Source organism: Triticum aestivum, chromosome 1D, assembly GCF_018294505.1.
Source record: "Triticum aestivum cultivar Chinese Spring chromosome 1D, IWGSC CS RefSeq v2.1, whole genome shotgun sequence".
In the NCBI taxonomy this organism is placed as follows: Eukaryota; Viridiplantae; Streptophyta; class Magnoliopsida; order Poales; family Poaceae; genus Triticum; species Triticum aestivum.
This window is the reverse complement of record NC_057796.1, coordinates 319,176,379-319,195,681: the sequence shown is the minus strand read 5'-3', so window position 1 is coordinate 319,195,681 and position 19,303 is coordinate 319,176,379. Positions and strand designations below refer to the sequence as shown.

At 52.4% G+C, this 19,303-nt stretch overlaps 1 protein-coding gene across 1 annotated transcript; it reads right to left on the bottom strand.

Moving 5' to 3' along the window:
* Window positions 1-1,780: 1,780 nt before the first annotated feature.
* LOC123181751 (receptor-like protein kinase FERONIA) lies at window positions 1,781-5,557 on the bottom strand. The gene is made up of 2 exons (XM_044594081.1): window positions 2,603-5,557; window positions 1,781-2,208 (listed from the first exon to the last, which is right to left on the bottom strand). The coding sequence occupies exon 1, from the start codon at window positions 5,319-5,321 to the stop codon at window positions 2,604-2,606; it is 2,718 nt and encodes a 905-aa protein (XP_044450016.1). The 5' UTR covers window positions 5,322-5,557; the 3' UTR covers window positions 1,781-2,208; window position 2,603.
* Between the last annotated feature and the right edge of the window lie 13,746 nt (window positions 5,558-19,303).

The window sequence follows — 19,303 nt, the reverse complement described above, 5'->3', positions numbered from 1 at the left end:
CCCCCTTGGGGGCATCGTCTTGAAGACTAGTTCCCCTCCGCGCTTTCCCTGGGTTGGACGTGCACGACATCAAGGTTGGCTGGTGTCCAACCGGTGATGCGAGTGGTTGACATTGCGACTCGTGTGGCGACGAAAATGGTGGTGTGCAGAGTTGGGTCGCGGCTAGTCCTCCTGATGCAGACGGTCCGATACGCCAATGGGTGCGCCTATGTTTGTTTCTCGCTGTGACACAGAAGTCGGAGCTGCGTAATGGGGCCCCCTATGACAAAGATGACTCCATGATGGTGGTTTCAGCGGACGATGCTCTCCGGAGATTGCGATGAACTTGGTCGGTGCGAGGCTTGCAACTTTCGGGCCACTGCGGCAAAGATGACTCCATGAGGGCGGTTTCAACGGAGGATGCTCTCCGAAGATTGCGATGGATTAGGACGGTGCGCGGCTTGCAACTTTTGGGACCCTGCGGCAAAGATGACTCCATGAGGGTGGTTTCAACGGATGATGCTCTCCGAAGATGGCGATGGACTAGGTCGATGCGAGGCTTGCAACTTTCGGGGCCCTGGAGCAAAGATGACTCCATGAGGGTGGTTTCAGTGGACGATGCTCTCCGAAGATTGCGATGGACAAGGTTAGTGCGAGGCTTGCAACTTTCTCCTATGATGCACATAAAAAAATTGGGTTGCCGGTCCTCGACGTCTCAGTTGATTGTTTGGCTTTGCCTGGCAAGGTCCTCGGGTGTCGTTCGCTTGGAGGGGTCTTGACAGGTCGTCAGCGACGAAGTCGGAGTCGCCTGCTCCTGGAGAGGTGATGACAATGACATTATGGGCAACCATGACGATGTCCTCTCCGGCGGTGTGTGTGGTCTTGCGGGTGCCAGGTCGGCCGGTGTGCCCTTTTCTGTGGGCGTGTTGTATCGGTTTTCGCCTGGGTTTCCGTTAATTAACGGGGCAACCCTCTTCTTCTTAATCAATGAAAACAACAAATATTTTGCCTCGTTTAGAAAAAAGAGTAACATAGGTAGATATCTTATGTTACTTTGTGTCCTGCATGACAATAAATAAGATCATATGTATGATACTACTCTATAATACACTATGAAGATAGTATCACACACTATGAGTAGCCTAATGTGAGGCTCACATGTCTAGGTCAGTGTCAACATATTTTCAATTATGGATTCATCAATCAGACAAACGCTGGAGTTTATGTTCATATGAGATACTGATCACCCGCAAAAAAAAAATGAGATACTGATACCAGAAACTGTCGTATTGCATGATCGAGGAGGGCGGCGTTGAAGAGGAATTCCTGACCCCTTCCCGTTCGCCATGTGAACAGGACCGGTTCTTTCTTTCTTTGCAAGAAAGACGAGATCGAGCTGGATAACAGCAGGAGCAACAAGTTGGTAATGAGAAGAAAATCGCTGGCATCCATCCAGGGAAAAAGAGTACATGGCGACACGTCTGGTGGTTTGAGGCACAACTTGTGCTCGCCGTAGCTGGATATGGCGGTGTTCTGCCTGTGGCTCCTTGCTCTCAAAACAGTTGGACGGCCCTCCTTCACTCCTTCCATGATCCGGGCACAACAGACTCCGGTGGCTCCTTGCTCTCAAAAACAGTTGGACGCCCTCCTTCACTCCTTCCATGATCCGGGCACAACAGACTCCGGGCAAAGACGGAACTTCGGCAAGAAAGCTAACTTTTGACATATAAAAGACCTACGCTACACAGAGGAAGCAAGACAGGCACATGATTTATGGTTGGGCGGCACCATCGACCCCAAAACGTGCGGTTGGGCAAGCAAAACGGAATAGCTCATAGTGAAACAATGCCGTCCATCCACCGGGAGATTTCACGATGCTGGCACGACGTGACGAGTCGCACTCCAGACCTGGACAGCAGAATCATAGCAGTATTCAAGTGCTCATTCTCTCGACGGAACAGCTGGAAGCCAGAATTATTCGACTCCACTCATTTCTTCAGACGTGCACAGCTGTAAGTTTATATTGGAATCCAATAACATGGAAGACAAGCAGTTGGATGAGCAGAAATTATATACTCCTACTATATCGCTGGGAAGATGGTAGGTTGATTGGATCAACATAGCAGAGTGGACCGTGCTCTACAGCTGACACAAGTTCCGGTTCAGCATCAACAACTACTTGTCTGCTGGACGCCGCAAAATGAAGTTTGTAATTGAACACAAGACGACCTGCAACACAGCATATGCTTGAGCACGACTGGTAACAATCAACATCAACACAACATGGACGATCCCGTGTCAATCACCGAGATTCGGAAAGGAGCATGGCATGAAGGCAAAAAACGGGAAAAGGCCATGCACATCACTTTCTCATACAGTATTTACTTGTTGGGTCAATAACACGTAGCAGCGGCGGTAATTACACGTGCTAATAAGCATCGAGTCATCACAACGCTGAAGAAGAAAAAAACAAGGCAAGGCAGAAATGTCTAATAGTACAGTATGAAACAATTCTCTGACCCCCAGTCCATAACTTGCGAGATAACAAGAGCACAAATTCATGAAAAATACACTGAACGAATAAATTAGGCACGAAAGCCGACAGGCAGACCCGGATTTTTACCTCACCGCCCCTTGGGGTTCATGATCTGCGAGAACACGGCGCTCGGCGTCAGCCCGTCCGAGTCGATGCTCGCGACGCTTTGGTCGCCCATGCTTAGGGAAGTTGTCGTGGTCGTGGTGGTGCTTGAATCGATCGACGGGTCATTGGGATCCTTCTTTCCAGCCATCACGAGGGGAGTGCCCTCCTCATCCGAGATCCCACAGCCGAAGCTTCCGCTCTCCTCCGCGCTTTCCTGCATCTGAAGAGCAAACTCCAGGTTCCAAAGCACATCTCCCATCGAAGGGCGCTCGATGCCATTGTCGGCAACACACTTCTCAGCTGTCTCGGCAAACTTCTTGAAGCACTGAGGAACAATCTTTCCCTTTAGGTAGGGATCAACAATCTGATCCAGAATTCCCTTCTTCTGGCAGTGCAATGCCCATTCTGCCAGGCTGACTTCTTCCTTTGCAAGAGTGGGGTTCAAGGCAGGCCGAGCACAGAGGACCTCGAACAGCACCACACCAAATGAATAGACATCAGATTTCTCGGTGAGCTGCTGCCTGCGGAAGTATTCAGGATCTAGGTATCCAAAACTGCCCTTGACAACTGTGCTCACATGTGTGTGATCCATCGACGGCCCAGTCTTGGACAGACCAAAATCTGAAACCTTGGCGACCCATTTCTCATCCAGGAGTATGTTTGTCGTCTTCACATCACGGTGGATGATGGTGTGCTTTGCACCGGTGTGAAGGTAGTGCAGCCCACGAGCTGCACCAATGCAGATCTCCAAGCGCTGCCTCCAGCTAAGCGGTGCATTCTGGGTCTTGTATAGGTGCTCACGCAGAGTTCCATGGGCCATGTGGTCATAGACCAGGATCATCTCATTCTTGTCCTCGCAGTAACCAATCAGCGACACAAGATGGCGGTGGCGGAGCTTTGACAGCATCTCAATTTCAGTCTGGAACTCATGTATACCCTGCTCAGACAAGGGATTGCCACGCTTGATAGCCACCTTAGTTGTGCCCCCATCGATCTCTCCCTGGTAAACTTTGCCGAACCCACCAACACCAAGGATCCGTGACTCGTCAAAGTTTTTCGTTGCAGCCTTGATCTCTGCAAACGAGAAATGGCGACACAGGTTGGATGGCAAAGATGAAGCAATACTCCCTGTAGCATGCGACTTGGCTGAGCTTGAAGTGTGTGAATTGCCATACAGCGACAACGGCAGCCAACCAGAATGGCCATCACTCATGCCGGCATCCTTCGCCACTTTCCTCCGCCTCTTGCAAATGAAGCAGCAATATCCAAGTGCAAGCACTACCAAACCTCCAATTACTCCACCGGCAATAGGCCCGACTAGTGAATTCTTCTTCTCTTGCCCGGTATGCGCCGGTGGATCAGCACTGGGGACAGGGTTTGGCCCCGCAAGGCTCCCATTACTAAGCTGCAGCTTGAACACCTCCATCCCATTGAGAATAGCATCATAGTACTGTGGCTTGCTCCCTGTATTCGGATGTAGAGCCACCCAGAAATCCATAATCCCTGAACCCACAGTGCTGACCACATAATCCTTATACAATGGGGTGCCAGTACTAAGCGGATCCACCCACTGGATCACATCAGCACCTTCCACGGCAGTCTGGTTGTTGAGGTAAATGTTGAACACCCGCTGATTCGGCTTAGTAATTGGGGATTGTATCTCACAGAAATGGAGCCTCACAAGGTATGTGAACCCAGCATCCACCTGCACTATCCAGGTGAGATTGTAGGCCAAGTTCACATTCTTGTCTATCCCCATTGATCGCGCCGTGGCATAGACATCCGAAGGCGCCACATATCCCGGCACATTGTCAGGGTAGGTGATTGTGACATTGGGATCGTTCGGGTACGTTACCCCAGCCCCTGCACCATAAATGTAAGGCGTGTCGTCGTCCCATGACCGAGCCCCGCCGGAGTCCTTGGAAGGGGAGATCGCCTGGCCTCCGACGTTGAGCCGATACATGGTCTGCAGAGCAGCACCAGGATCCATCGGGAATGGCTGGTTGTTGCCGTCACCGGTGACGAAGAGCGGTGTGGCGAGGTCAAAGAGATCTGGGGAGGAGACGACCTCGATGCCATTGATGAAGGCGTAGGCGTTGGGGCGTCCCTTCTCCGGGGTGAAGGTGAGGTCGAGGGTCGGGCCGGTGACGTTGACGGAGAACTCGCGCACGAGGTAGGCGAAGTTGAGCGCCGTGGCGGTCTGGTAGGCGCTGAAGTTGGAGAGGAGCGTGACCTTGGCGGCCGGGACGGAGACGGAGAAGAAGGCGTCGGCGGCGTCGCGGTTGGAGTAGTTGGCCGGGTAGAAGTGCAGCCGGAGGAACTTGCGGCCGGGGCCGAGCGGGAAGGAGTAGGTGAAGGCCGCCGCGGAGACCCGCGCGGTGAGGTAGGGCACCTGAGGCACCGAGGGGTCCTGCGCCCCCGCGTCGGCCGAGGCGAGGTTCGGCGGCGCGTACTTGGAGCCGGCGTCGCCGCGCCACTCCCGGCCGTCTGTGTCGTTCCCCTTCCCCGTGGCGCCGCAGTCGAGCAGGATGTCGTCCCGCGGCACGAAGGGAGCCCCCGAGGGCGCCGGCGCTGTCGGGGCCTGCGCCCACGCCGCCGGGACAAGCGCCGCGCAGGCGGCGGCCGCGGCGAGCAGCAGGAGCGCGCATCTCGGGCCTCCTCCCATGGCGCGACTGCGAGCTGTATGTAGCTCGCTCTGCATTTCGTCGCGGCTCACAGATCGCCCATCAAACGGCCCTCCCGCCGCCGATCTGGGGCGGATTTGCGCGCGGGTGGGAGCTGCGCGCGGCGGCTGAGGTGGGGTTTGAGGGGGAAGCGGCGGCCGCGGTGGGGGTGGTGGCGGTGGGGAGGAGAGAAGGGGAGGGTGGCGTCGAGGAGGAAGGGGGGTGAGGTTTCGGGGACTACGGGCGCGGCATTAAGCTGGGGGTCAGTGGTAGAGGGACGCGGTGCGGTGGCCAGCCGAGCTGAGGCTGCTGCTGTTGCCAAATGCAAGCTGTGGGCCAGCCGAGCCAGGGAACCCGGAACGGGGCAACGTAACGGGGTGAGGGACCCACCAGCGACGGGGTCGGCGCAATCAGTGCCGTCTCAGAGAAAGCGAGAGGGCGACGCGGCGGGAGGAGGAAGGCGGGCGTAGGCCCCGCTAACATGGGTTCGGGGTCGTGATGTGCCCCGTCTCGTCCTCCATTCTCGAGTACCCGCCGTCCTTTGTACTTTAAAATAATGACATGATGTTTGAAAATAAGCTTAGTGGCATTTGACCGAACACATGTCGGGCGTGGTGATTGCCATGGACGTCATCGACAGGGGGCGGAGGTACCTGGCTGTCGATGGATCCTAGGTGGACGGCGTTATAGTACAAGGCGAGCGGGCGCGTGGGTGGTGGTTGCGGACGTCCGGCAATGCTTGGGTGGCGGTCGGCAAGGTATAGCGGCGGCATTGGAAGAGGACGGTGTCGGTCCTAAAACCGGCGGATCTCGGCTATGGGGTCCCGAGTTGTGTATCTGGAACGATGGGCAACACGAGAGAAGGGACACAATGTTTTACCTAGGTCGGGCCCAGAGGTAAAACCCTACGTCCTGCTTTGATTATAATGATTGAGTATTGAGTACAAGATGATCTACCTCAAGATCGTATGTTGTGTTCTAAACCCTAAGGCTGGTAATTGTGATTTTGTCCCTACGGACGAAACCCCACGGTTTATATAGACACCGGGGTATCTAGGGTTACGTATGGCTGGTTTTCAACTAGGAATAAACATGCCGACAGCCGGGTAGTCCTTGAAGTACACGCCAAGTCTTCAGCAGTGTCTGTCCTGATCACGCCTGGGTTCGAAGTTTCCGGAGTCCTTCCTTGTGAGATCGGCGCGCCGTAAGGTCGGCCCATGGACTGTGGGCCAACTAGGTTGGTACCCCTAGTCCAGGACACCGTCAGTGGCCCCTGAACTTGTCTTCGTAGCCGAGGACGTCAGATACATCCTCGGACCAATGTTTCTAGTTTTAAAGTCTTCAACTTGGCACGCAAGTTCTTCTCTCTAGATGGCTTTCATGTAAACCCGAGATCTTCTTTACTTAAAGCAATTATCGAGCTTCCACTTAACGGGATTTCCCACCGACCACATGTTTTAAGGGCCGCTCTTCGGCACCCGAAGTCCTGAGTTAGCTTAGCCTCAAAGGCTTGCCGCATAGGTGTGAACAATGCTCTCGCCTCACAGCTTTTACTGAACCATCACCCCCTACGGCGTTTAAGCGAGCCAGTTATTGTAGCTCGAATCGCGGCCCAAGGCAACTTTCTCATTGGCACATCCCATCAATGCAGAGATCGTGCTTCATTTTTTATGGGATATCATCAAGAATTGTTTCACCCCATGCACGCATAACGGCATAAAAGGCTAGAACGTGGTCATTTATCCGACACCGCGAGGGGACTCTTGGTCTTTTGTTGGCCTATGAAAACAAGGGGCGGTAATCTTACTTTCCCATACGCTTCCATCTCTTGCGCCATTGCTCGAAGCCTCGAGAGCTCCAGCGCCCCAGATCCATTGCCAAACTTCCAAGCCCCTTTCCAGCGCCTGCATCCCCCATCAGCGATGGCTGATGTCGATTTGAAGGGCAAGTGGGTGGCCTCAACATCACGGAGGGCACCATCAAGGAGCTCCGGACACTGGAGCCCTACTCCCAAGCAAGGGGAGAGGATGGTCTTTGTCTCCCACCTCATCCGAGGCCTGGGGTTCCCCTTGCACCCCTTTGTGAGGGGGATCCTCTTCTTCTACGAGCTAGATTTTCAGCATCTAGCCCCGAACTCCATCGTGCTCCTTGCGGCGTTTATCATCGTTCGCGAGGCATTCCTTCGCGTTGAGCCACACTTCGGTGGGGCCTTGATCAGTAAGCTCTAGAAGATGACCTGGCTGGAAGGCATCTTTTTGGAGAAAACTAAGGTGTGGCAGCAGGAGTGGTTTTACATCACCGAGCTGCCTGCCGAAGGCCAGACAGAGATCCTGGTCTTCTCGGTCGGGCCCTCGAAGAGGTTCATCTCCTAGACGAAGAAAGGCCTAGATTGGGGCCATCCGAAGGAAGTGACGATGTTCCAGAAGACGATCAAGTCCATGATGGATAAGAAAATCAAGCTGGTGGACATGATTCAAGTTATGCTCCAATGTCGCATCCTTCCTTTCCAAGTATGGGCCAGTCCGATGTGGCTTTACAAGCCCGAGGATGCGGCGATAGTGCGAAACTTCTTCCGTACTAATCTGGACGGAATGTGGAAACGCTCTTTAAGCCGTCCAAGAACGAATTCCCCGCGGAAGGGGAAGAACATGGCCTCGACACCGAGAATGGCCCAACCGAGGTAATGGCAGTCTTATTCATGTTTGTTAACTTCTACCATCCTTCAGTTTTGTTTATTCAGAGTCATCATACTTGCCCTTCTATTTCCAGAAATGGCTCGCCATGGGCAGAGAAGATAAGGTGCTTGACGCCATTGCCCAAGGAGGACCGGACTCCTCACCTTGAGGCTCTTTTGGCCAAGGCACATCTATGGTCCGTTAGTCCCAGTCAGGGATGTAACGCCCGGATAATCATGCTACAGTAATCCCACGCTAATGGTGCCATGTCACCACGGTTACTTTGCTAATCTACCGTTAGGTCAAACCGTTTAAAAATTCAAATTCAAGTTAATGTCAACGATAAAAGTTTTTCAAAATTTAAAACAAAAATCTTCGGGAGGTGCCATATTTTGCATAAGTAAATATGGTGTAATAAACACATTTTATAAAATTCCTAGATAAATTAAAATGATTTAAAACAGAAAAGAAAATAAATAAAAGAAAAGAAATTACAAAACAAAAAACAAAAAAAAGAGAAAACCCCCGGGCCGTGGCCCAACTGGGCCAACCCATAAGGCCCAGCCGGCCACCCACATCCCCCCCTTATCCACTCACCATCCCCCACCCGAACCGCCACCGACACCCCACTCCTCCCCCGAAAATATCTCCCCCCTCTCCCCCGACTGGATCGGGATCGAGAGGAGGAGACCACCCACGCCGCCGCCCGGATCGCCCGACCCCGCCTCGCCCTCACCGGCCTGCCTCCTCCTCCTCCCCACCGGTCTGCCTCCCCCGTCGCCGGTCGTCCCGTCCTCCTCCTCGCCCCCCCGTTGCCCTGGACCCTACGGCCACCGTGAGCACGCGCCACTCCTCTCTCTCCCCTATCTCCCACGCGCTCGCCGCGCCCAGTGCGCGCCCGCGCACGCATCGCCCCGGCGACCGCCGCTTGCGCTCGCGCGCCCCTGGCCTTCGCTCGCCCCCGACGCCAGCACCGCACTCGCGCCCCTGCCCGCAGCGCCCTCGCGCGTGCACGCCGCCCACCTCACCTTGCGCGCCTCCTCCGTGCCCGCTCTCCGTCGGCCCCGTGCTCGCGCGGCCCCACGACCCACGCGCGCGCACCGCCTTGCTCTGCCTGCTGCCCCGCCGTGCTCCCCGCAGCCTTGCCGAGCCCGCTGATCTGCCTCCGTCGCCACGGCCCTGCTCCGCCTGCTCGCGCCGCCCGGTTCCCCGCCACCATGCTGGCCATCCTTCGCCCACCCCGCTCTCCGGCGTCTGGCCGCGTCGGCTGCGCCCACCGCGGCCTCGCCCTCCTGGCCTCGCGCGGCCCCACTCCCGCGCCGTTGCGCCCTGCTGGTCCCGCCCCGCTCTCCCTCGCCGACTCCCTGCGCCTGCCCCGCCCAGCGGCCGTGGCCGGCCGGTGCGCCGCGCCGCCGAGCGCGCCCCAACCCCGGCACCCCCGTGCCTGTTCGCCGGTGCCCCGGCCCTCCTCACCCCGGCGATCTGGGCGAACGCCCAGTCGGGCGCCGCAACGCCCGACCTGCCCCGTTAGTGCCCAGCGCCCGATAGGCCCCCTGGGCCACTGACCAAATGGCCCCACGGCCCAGAGAACGTTTTAATAATAATAAAATGATTTAAAAAAATTAAATTAATAAAAATAAATAAATAAATAAATAAATAACTTAATTAATCATGTTAATATTAACTAATTAAGATTAATTAACCTAATTAACTACTGTTAATTAGCTAACAGCCCCTGACAGGTGGGACCCACCTGTCAGGTTGACCAGGTCAACGGTCAAAGTTGACTGCTGATGTCATGCTGATGCATTAATTAAATTTCGAATTAAATTAATTTATTAAATTCTAAAAATGATTTAAATCTTTAAAATTTAATATAAAATAAACCGTAGCTCGGATGGAAAAACTTTGTACATGAAAGTTGCTCAGACCGACGAGACGAATCCGAATACGTAGTCCGTTTGTCAGCCACACGTTCCTAGCATAGCGAACATGGAACTTTCCCCCTCCGGTCCGTCTGTCCGGAAACGCGAAACATCGGGAATACTTTCCCGGATGTTTCCCCCCTTCGCCGGTACCACCTACTGCTGCGTTAGGGCACACCTAGCACCGCTCATTGTCATGTCACGCATCGTCATGCTTATGTTTGCATTGTATTTACTGTTTCTTCCCCCTCTTCTCTCCGGTAGACTACGAGACTGACGCTGCTGCTGCCCCGACCGACTACGCTGTTGACGACCCCTCCTTCTTGCCAGAGCAATCAGGCAAGCCCCCCCTTGATCACCAGATATCGCCTATTCTTCTCTATACTGCTTGCATTAGAGTAGTGTAGCATGTTACTGCTTTCCGTTAATCCTATCCTGATGCATAGCCTGTCCTTGCTACTACTGTTGTTACCTTTACCTGCAATCCTACATGCTTAGTATAGGATGCTAGTTTTACATCAGTGGCCCTATATTCTTGTCCGTCTGCTGTGCTATACTATCGGGCCGTGATCACTTGGGCGGTGATCACGGGTATATACTTATATACTATATACATGACACCTGTGGTGACTAAAGTCGGGTCGGCTCGTAGGAGTACCCGCAAGTGGATCTTTGTGGCGGAGCGACAGGGCAGGTTGAGACCACCTAGGCGAGAGGTGGGCCTGGCCCTGGACGGCATCCGCGGTTACTTCAACATAACACGCTTAACGAGTTCTTGGTATTTGATCTGAGTCTGGCCATTTGGTCTATACGCACTAACCAGCTACGCGGGAACAGTTATGGGCACTCGACGTCGTGGTATCAGCCGAAGCTCTTCTTGACGTCAGCGACGGAGCGGCACGCACCGGATTGGACTGGAACGCCTGCTAGGCTAGGTCTGCTTCCGGCCGCCCTCGCAACGTGCAGGTGTGCAATGGGCGATGGGCCCAGACCCCTGCGCGCATAGGATTTAGACCGGCGTGCTGACCTCTCGGTTGAGCCTAGGTGGGGCTGCGACGTGTTGATCTTCCGAGGCCGGGCATGACCCAGAAAAGTGTGTCCGGCCAAATGGGATCGAGCGTGTTGGGTTATGTGGTGCACCCCTGCAAGGAAGTTTATCTATTCGAATAGCCGTGTCCCTCGGTAAAAGGACGACCCGGAGTTGTACCTTGACCTTATGACAACTAGAACCGGATACTTAATAAAATACACCCTTCCAAGTGCCAGATACAACCCGGTGATCGCTCTCTAACAGGGCGACGAGGAGGGGATCGCCGGGTAGGATTATGCTATGCGATGCTACTTGGAGGACTTCAATCTACTCTCTTCTACATGCTGCAAGATGGAGATGGCCAGAAGCGTAGTCTTCGACAGGATTAGCTATCCCCCTCTTATTCTGGCATTCTGCAGTTCAGTCCACTGATATGGCCCTTTACACATATACCCATGCATATGTAGTGTAGCTCCTTGCTTGCGAGTACTTTGGATGAGTACTCACGGTTGCTTCTCTCCCTCTTTTCCCCCTTTCCTTTCTACCTGGTTGTCGCAACCAGATGCTGGAGTCCAGGAGCCAGACGCCACCGTCGACGACGACTCCTACGACACTGGAGGTGCCTACTACTACGTGCAGCCGCTGACGACGACCAGGAGTAGTTAGGAGGATCCCAGGCAGGAGGCCTGCGCCTCGTTCGATCTGTATCCCAGTTTGTGCTAGCCTTCTTAAGGCAAACTTGTTTAACTTATGTCTGTACTCAGATATTGTTGCTTCCGCTGACTCGTCTATGATCGAGCACTTGTATTCGAGCCCTCGAGGCCCCTGGCTTGTATTATGATGCTTGTATGACTTATTTATGTTTTAGAGTTGTGTTGTGATATCTTCCCGTGAGTCCCTGATCTTGATCGTACACATTTGCGTGCATGATTAGTGTACGGTCAAATCGGGGGCGTCACAAGTTGGTATCAGAGCCGACTGCCTGTAGGAATCCCCCTTTCCACACTCCTTGGCCGAAGTCGAGTCTAGACATTACAAAACTTTTACTAACATGGCTGTGTGTCTTACGGGCCCACGTCGCCATTGGGTGGTACTAGGATCTTTTACTCCTCGACCTTTACTCTGGGACTCTGAACTCTCTTCTACTCGGGTTAAACGAATTTACTAACTCTAACACTAGGATCCCGTGACCGCATTCACCCCAAAGTTGGATAAGCCATAGTTGTTTCTTAGAATAGTATTTTGAACAATTCACACACTGTCATTTGACTCCTTTGAAACGTCTTTGCTTTCAGATGGAACCCACGAGGCAGGTCGTGCGCCACACGACGGCCATTGGTGCCTCGGGATCACCTGCTGTGCTAGCTGAGATGATGACCTATCTGGGTTATCGCTGGCACCCTGAGTACACCGTCTACGAGGAGTACCAGGACTTTAACCAGGAGCAGTACCGTGCCATCGTCCACCTCTACTCGCGGGAGTATGACTCCACTACTGTGCTGCACACCGCTCATGGTGTTGGAGTGACCATCGATATGGCTGTCCACGATGCTGCCTATGCTGCTCTGACACGTCTTCGTGGAGAGTATCGGGAGTTGGACACCTCCCCTTTCAGGCACATTGCTATCGCATCTGATGTTGGTGCGGAGGGATACTATACTGCTGCCTACTCCACTGTCACCCGAGAGCCCTTCTACCATCAGAACCTGGTTCTGCATGCTGATGGGCTGGATCGAGCTAACCGAGCTCTTCGCCACGAGTTGTACACCACCCGTCAGCACCTTTACCATGCTCTGACGCTGTTGCACCCCTTTGTCCGATCTAGGGAGCTGCCCCGTTCTGCGATCTACCCAGCCAGGACTGTGATGCCCCAGGGTGTCGGCTGGCCAGATGTGGGAGGCCACTCTCCCGCACTTGGACCTCTTCTGCCACCTGAGCGTCAGGTTCTGCACCAGAGTATTCGCGGACCCCAGGTTGCTGACGTGGAGTTCCCGATGCGACACTACCAGCTTTCAGGCTACACCTACCTCCACAGTACCTCTTGGGACTGATGTAGGCTTGCTTGTTGGTGTTAGATGCATTCGCCGCGAGCCTGTGTGCCGCCTATGTTGTTTTAGTCTATGTACTGAACTCTGTGTACTGAACTCTATGCATGACCCCTTTTGTAAGTTATGCCGACTACTATGTAGTAGCTATCGTGCTCCTTTTCATTATGCATGTTTCATCATGAATGATTCTTGTCTTTGCAAATTTCTCAATGCTGAACTACCCCTGTTATATATTAGCAGGATGGTTAGACCAAGTGGTCGTGGTAGTGGTGGCAATGCCCCACCACCACCTGAGTACATGGCTGGTATGATCCAACAGTTCGAACTGAACCGCCAATTCATGGAAAATATGATGGCTCAGTTTCCTCGCCCCAATATGGACCAGCAACCAACCCCAGTAACTCTGCAGGATTTCATGCGCCTCAATCCAACTGTGTACCGCAGCTCAACTCAGCCTCTGGATGCTGATGACTGGCTCCGTGACATCACCTATGAGATGGAGTCTGCCGATGTAGCCCCTGCCAGCTATGTCACCTTTGCTTCCTTCTTTCTGAAGGGACCCGCAGCTCAATGGTGGGACAGCCACAGGCGTACTCTGCCAGCTGGAACAATCATCACCTGGCCAGACTTCCAAGCAGCTTTCCGTGCCCGCTTCATTCCTCAGGGAGTCATGGACTGGAAGAAGCGTGAGTTCCGCAACCTCATCCAAGGCAACAAAACTGTTGAAGCTTATCAGCGGGAGTTTCTGGACTTGTCTCGCTATGCTGAAGAGGACATTGCAACTGATGCATGCAGACAGGAGAAGTTCCGTGATGGCCTTCAAGCTGACATCAAGCTCGCACTTCTAGTGCATGACTTTGCTGATTTCGCCACCTTGGTGAACAAGGCCATCAATGTCGAAACTGGTCTGCAGGAATACCAGAGCTCTCACAGGCGCAACCGTGACACGGGCTCATCTTCGGGCCCACCCTCACAGAAGCGTAAGATATGGATCCCGAACAGCATGTACCGTCCAAATGCATCTGCCCCAAGGCAGACCTATGCTGCACCTCGTCTGCCTCCACCACCATCCAGGCAGTCAAGACTTCCAGCTCCACCACCCCAAGCTCCTGTTCCCACTCCCAATAATGGTTTGTGCTTCAGGTGTGGTCAACCAGGACACCGTGCTAGAGAATGCAACCAGAATCAGAATCAACTGGCCCTTCCAGCAATTGGCCATGGAAGCAACCAGCCCCGCAGCAACAAGGCCAAGTCTTATGGTCGTGCTCATGCCAACCACGTTGATCTGAACGAAGCTCAAGACCAGCCTGCTACTGTGATGGGTACACTCCTCGTAAATTCAGTACCAGCATCCGTTTTATTTGATACAGGTGCATCACATTCATTCATGTCAGAAGATTTTGCATTCATGCATGGCATTAAAAGCGAAGACATGAATGCTTCACTATTAGTACACACCCCTGCGGGCCAATGTCGAACCTCCATGATTTGCAACGACGTCCCCGTTGAAATCGAAGGACTGGAATTTCTTGTCTCCCCCATCGTACTGAAGTCCTGTAGCATTGATCTCATTCTGGAATGAATTGGTTAAAAGCGCATACTGCTTCAATCGTTTGCACCACTAAGACCGTCCATCTGCTACACCCTTCAGATGAAATAGTTACTTACCAAGCTCATCTGGTGCAAAATGCCGAGGCAAGGCTCTATGCATTGAATGCATTGAACGCTGCACCACTCGAGGGCATTGAAAACATTCCCGTCGTGCGTGAATTCCTCGACGTCTTCCCTGAAGAACTTCCAGGGATTCCCCCTGCTAGAGCTGTCGAATTCATCATCGACTTGAAACCAGGCACCACTCCTATAGCCAAGCGACCCTACAAGATGCCGCCGCATGAACTCCTTGAGCTTAAGGAGGAAATCGACAAATCTCTTCGCAAAGGATTCATTCGCCCAAGTTGCTCTCCTTGGGGAGCACCTTCTCTCTTTGTCAAGAAGAAGGATGGGACAAACCGATTAGTTCAAGACTACCGTCCTATAAACCAAGCTACCATTCAGAATAAATACCCTCTTCCTCGGATCAATGATCTGTATGATCAACTGGCGGGTTCATCAGTGTTCTCTAAGCTCGACTTGAGGTTGGGTTACCACCAGATCCGTGTTCGCGAAGAGGATATCCCAAAGACCGCCTTCGTGACTCGATATGGTTCATACGAGTACACCGTCATGTCTTTCGGTTTAACCAATGCTCCAGCCACCTTCTCTCGTCTGATGAACTATATATTCATGGATTACCTCGACAAGTTCGTCGTGGTTTATCTGGATGATATCCTGGTATTTTCCAAGAACGAAGAAGAACATGCTGAACATCTTCGGCTTGTGCTGGAAAAGCTACGAGAGCATCAACTATATGCCAAGTTCTCCAAATGTGAATTCTGGCTACCCGAAGTAACCTATCTTGGGCATGTCATCTCTAAGGATGGTATTGCCGTCAACCCTGAACGAGTCCAGGCTATCCTTGATTGGACTCCTCCCAAGAACGTTAAGCAAGTCAGAAGTTTTCTCGGTCTCGCCAGCTATTGCCGTCGATTCGTCGAGAACTTCTCCAAGATCGCCAGGCCTCTGACTAACCTGTTGCATAAGGGCGTCAAGTTCCAATGGACAGACAAATGTCAGGAAAGTTTCCAGGCACTCAAAGACAAGTTGACTTCTGCCCCAGTTCTAGCTCCACCTGATACTAAGAAGGACTTCGTCATTTACTGCGACGCTTCCCGTCAAGGATTAGGCTGTGTCCTAATGCAAGACCGCAAAGTGATTGCTTATGCCTCTCGGCAATTGCGCCCTCACGAAGAGAACTACCCAGTTCACGACCTCGAACTTGCTGCTGTCATTCATGCGCTGAAGCAGTGGCGACATTACCTTCTCGGTAATCGTTGCGAGATCTTCACTGACCACCAAAGTCTGAAGTATCTGTTTACTCAGCCAGACCTGAACCTCCGTCAGCAGAGATGGATGGAGCTTGTTGCAGACTTTGACTTGGGTATTTCCTATACGCCAGGCAAGGCTAATGTAATGGCTGATGCCTTGAGCCGCAAGTCTTACTGCAACCACCTCCAGGTTCACAAAGTTCAGCCCTCGCTTGTTGAAGAATTCCGGAAGCTGAACCTCCATATTGTTCCTCCGGGTGCACTCGCTCCCCCTCCTAAGGAGTTTCGCAAGATGAACCTCCGTGTTGTTTCCCAGGGTTCCCTCAATACCCTGGCCGTCGAACCAGATCTCTTGGACTCCATCAAGAGAATACAGGGATATGACTCTGAAGCCCACAAGATTAAGCGCTACCTTGCAGAAGGAAAGCCCTCATTCTTCACTATTGCTGAAGATGGCACTTTGTACTTCAAGGGCCGCCTAGTGGTGCCATGTGCAGAGAAAAACCTGGATATGACTCAGGAAGTTATGAAAGAAGCTCATGATACGCCTCTATGTATCCATCCTGGTAGTACAAAGATGTACCAAGACATCCGTCAGAGATTCTGGTGGTCTAATATGAAGCAAGACATTGCTCGTTATGTTGCTGAGTGTGACGTTTGCCGTCGTATCAAAGCAGAACATCAAAGGCCTGCTGGAACTCTGCAACCTATCTCTATTCCTGAATGGAAATGGGACCATGTTGAGATGGACTTCGTCACTGGATTTCCCAAATCACAGAAAGGTAATGATGCTATTCTTGTCGTCATTGACCGGCTTTCCAAAGTTGCACATTTCCTGGCGGTCAAAGAAACGATCACTGCTAGTCAGCTGGCAACGCTCTATATGTCCAGGATTGTTTCACTCCACGGTATTCCATTGGTTATCAGCTCAGACCGTGGCAGCTTATTCACTTCAAGATTCTGGGCAAGTTTCCAAGAAGCTATGGGAACTCATCTGTCATTCAGTACTGCGTTTCATCCTCAGTCGCAAGGGCAAGTTGAACGCGTCAACCAAGTTCTCGAAGACATGCTTCGAGCTTGTGTTATTTCCTTCGGCAAGAAATGGGAGGAATCTCTCCCGTATGCTGAGTTCTCTTATAATAATAGCTATCAAGCTAGTCTGAAGATGGCCCCCTTCGAAGTGTTATATGGACGAAAGTGCCGAACCCCTCTGAACTGGTCAGAAACTGGGGAACATCCACTCTTCGGTCCGGATATTATCCAACATGCCGAAGAACAAGTCCGCATTATTCGTGAGAATCTCAAGACTGCTCAGTCACGTCAGAAAAGTCAGTATGACCGTCATCATAAAGACATGGTCTATCAACCTGGCGAAAAGGCTTATCTTCGAGTCACACCAATGAAGGGTGCTCACCGCTTCGGAATCAAGGGCAAACTAGCTCCTCGATATATTGGCCCATTCACTATTCTCGAAAGGCGTGGAAAAGTGGCATACCAACTGGAGCTTCCGCCGAACCTTTCTCAGGTTCACGATGTGTTCCATGTGTCACAGCTCCGCCGTTGCTTCAAGGACCCAATCCGAGCAGTGGATCATGAAGTGCTCGAATTGCAGTAGGACCTCTCCTATAAGGAGCATCCGGTCCGCATTCTCGACCAAGCTGAACGCCGCACACGTCAGAAGGCGATCAAGTTCCTCAAAGTCCAGTGGTCGCACCATTCTGAAGATGAAGCCACCTGGGAACGCGAGGATCGCCTGCGTGATGAATACCCCGCCCTTTTTCCTTCTACCTCCTAAATCTCGGGACGAGATTTCTTGTAGTGGAGGAGTTTTGTAACGCCGGGATAATCATGCTACAGTAATCCCATGCTAATGGTGCCACGTCACCACGGTTACTTTGCTAATCTACCGTTCGGTCAAACCGTTTAAAAATTCAAATTCAAGTTAATGTCAACGATAAAAGTTTTCAAAATTTAAAACAAAAATGTTCGGGAGGTGCCATATTTTGCATAAGTAAATATGGTGTAATAAACACATTTTATAAAATTCCTAGATAAATTAAAATGATTTAAAACAGAAAATAAAATAAATAAAAGAAAAGAAATTACAAAACAAAAAACAACAAAAAAGAGAACCCCGTCGCCACGGCCCTGCTCCGCCTGCTCGCGCCGCCCGGCTCCCCGCCGCCGTGCTGGCCATCCTTCGCCCGCCCCGCTCTCCGGCGTCTGGCCGCGTCGGCTGCGCCCACCGCGGCCTCGCGCGGCCCCGCTCCCGCGCCGTTGCGCCCTGCTGGTCCTGCCCCGCTCTCCCTCGTCGACTCCCTGCGCCTGCCTCGCCCAGTGGCCGTGGCCGGCCGGTGCGCCGCGCCGCCGAGCGCGCCCCCAACCCCGGCACCCCGCCGGCCGTCGCCCCGCGCCTGTTCGCCGGTGCCCCGGCCCTCCTCACCCCGGCGATCTGGGCGAACGCCCAGTCGGGCGCCGCAACGCCCGACCTGCCCCGTTAGTGCCCAGCGCCCGATAGGCCCCTGGGCCACTGACCAAATGGCCCCACGGCCCAGAGAACGTTTTAATAAAAAAATGATTTAAAACAATTAAATTAATAAAAATAAATAAATAATAAAGATAATTAATTAACTTAATTAATCCTATTAATATTAACTAATTAAGATTAATTAACCTAATAACTAATTACCCTAATTAACTACTGTTAATTAGCTAACAACCCCTGACAGGTGGGACCCACCTGTCAGGTTGACCAGGTCAACGGTCAAAGTGGACTGCTGACGTCATGTTGATGCATTAATTAAATTTCGAATTAAATTAATTTATTAAATTCTAAAAATGATTTAAATCTTTAAAATTTAATATAAAATAAACCGTAGCTCGGATGGAAAAACTTTGTACATGAAAGTTGCTCAGAACGACGAGACGAATCCGAATACGTAGTCCGTTTGTCAGCCACACGTTCCTAGCATAGCGAACATGGAACTTTCCCCCTCCGGTCCGTTTGTCCGAAAACGCGAAACATCGGGAATACTTTCCCGGATGTTTCCCTCCTTCGCCGGTACCACCTACTGCTGCGTTAGGGCACACCTAGCACCGCTCATTGTCATGTCACGCATCGTCATGCTTATGTTTGCATTGTATTTACTGTTTCTTCCCCCTCTTCTCTCCGGTAGACTACGAGACTGACGCTGCTGCTGCCCCGACCGACTACGCTATTGACGACCCCTCCTTCTTGCCAGAGCAATCAGGCAAGCCCCCCCTTGATCACCAGATATCGCCTATTCTTCTCTATACTGCTTGCATTAGAGTAGTGTAGCATGTTACTGCTTTCCGTTAATCCTATCCTGATGCATAGCCTGTCCTTGCTACTACCTTTACCTGCAATCCTACATGCTTAGTATAAGATGCTAGTTTT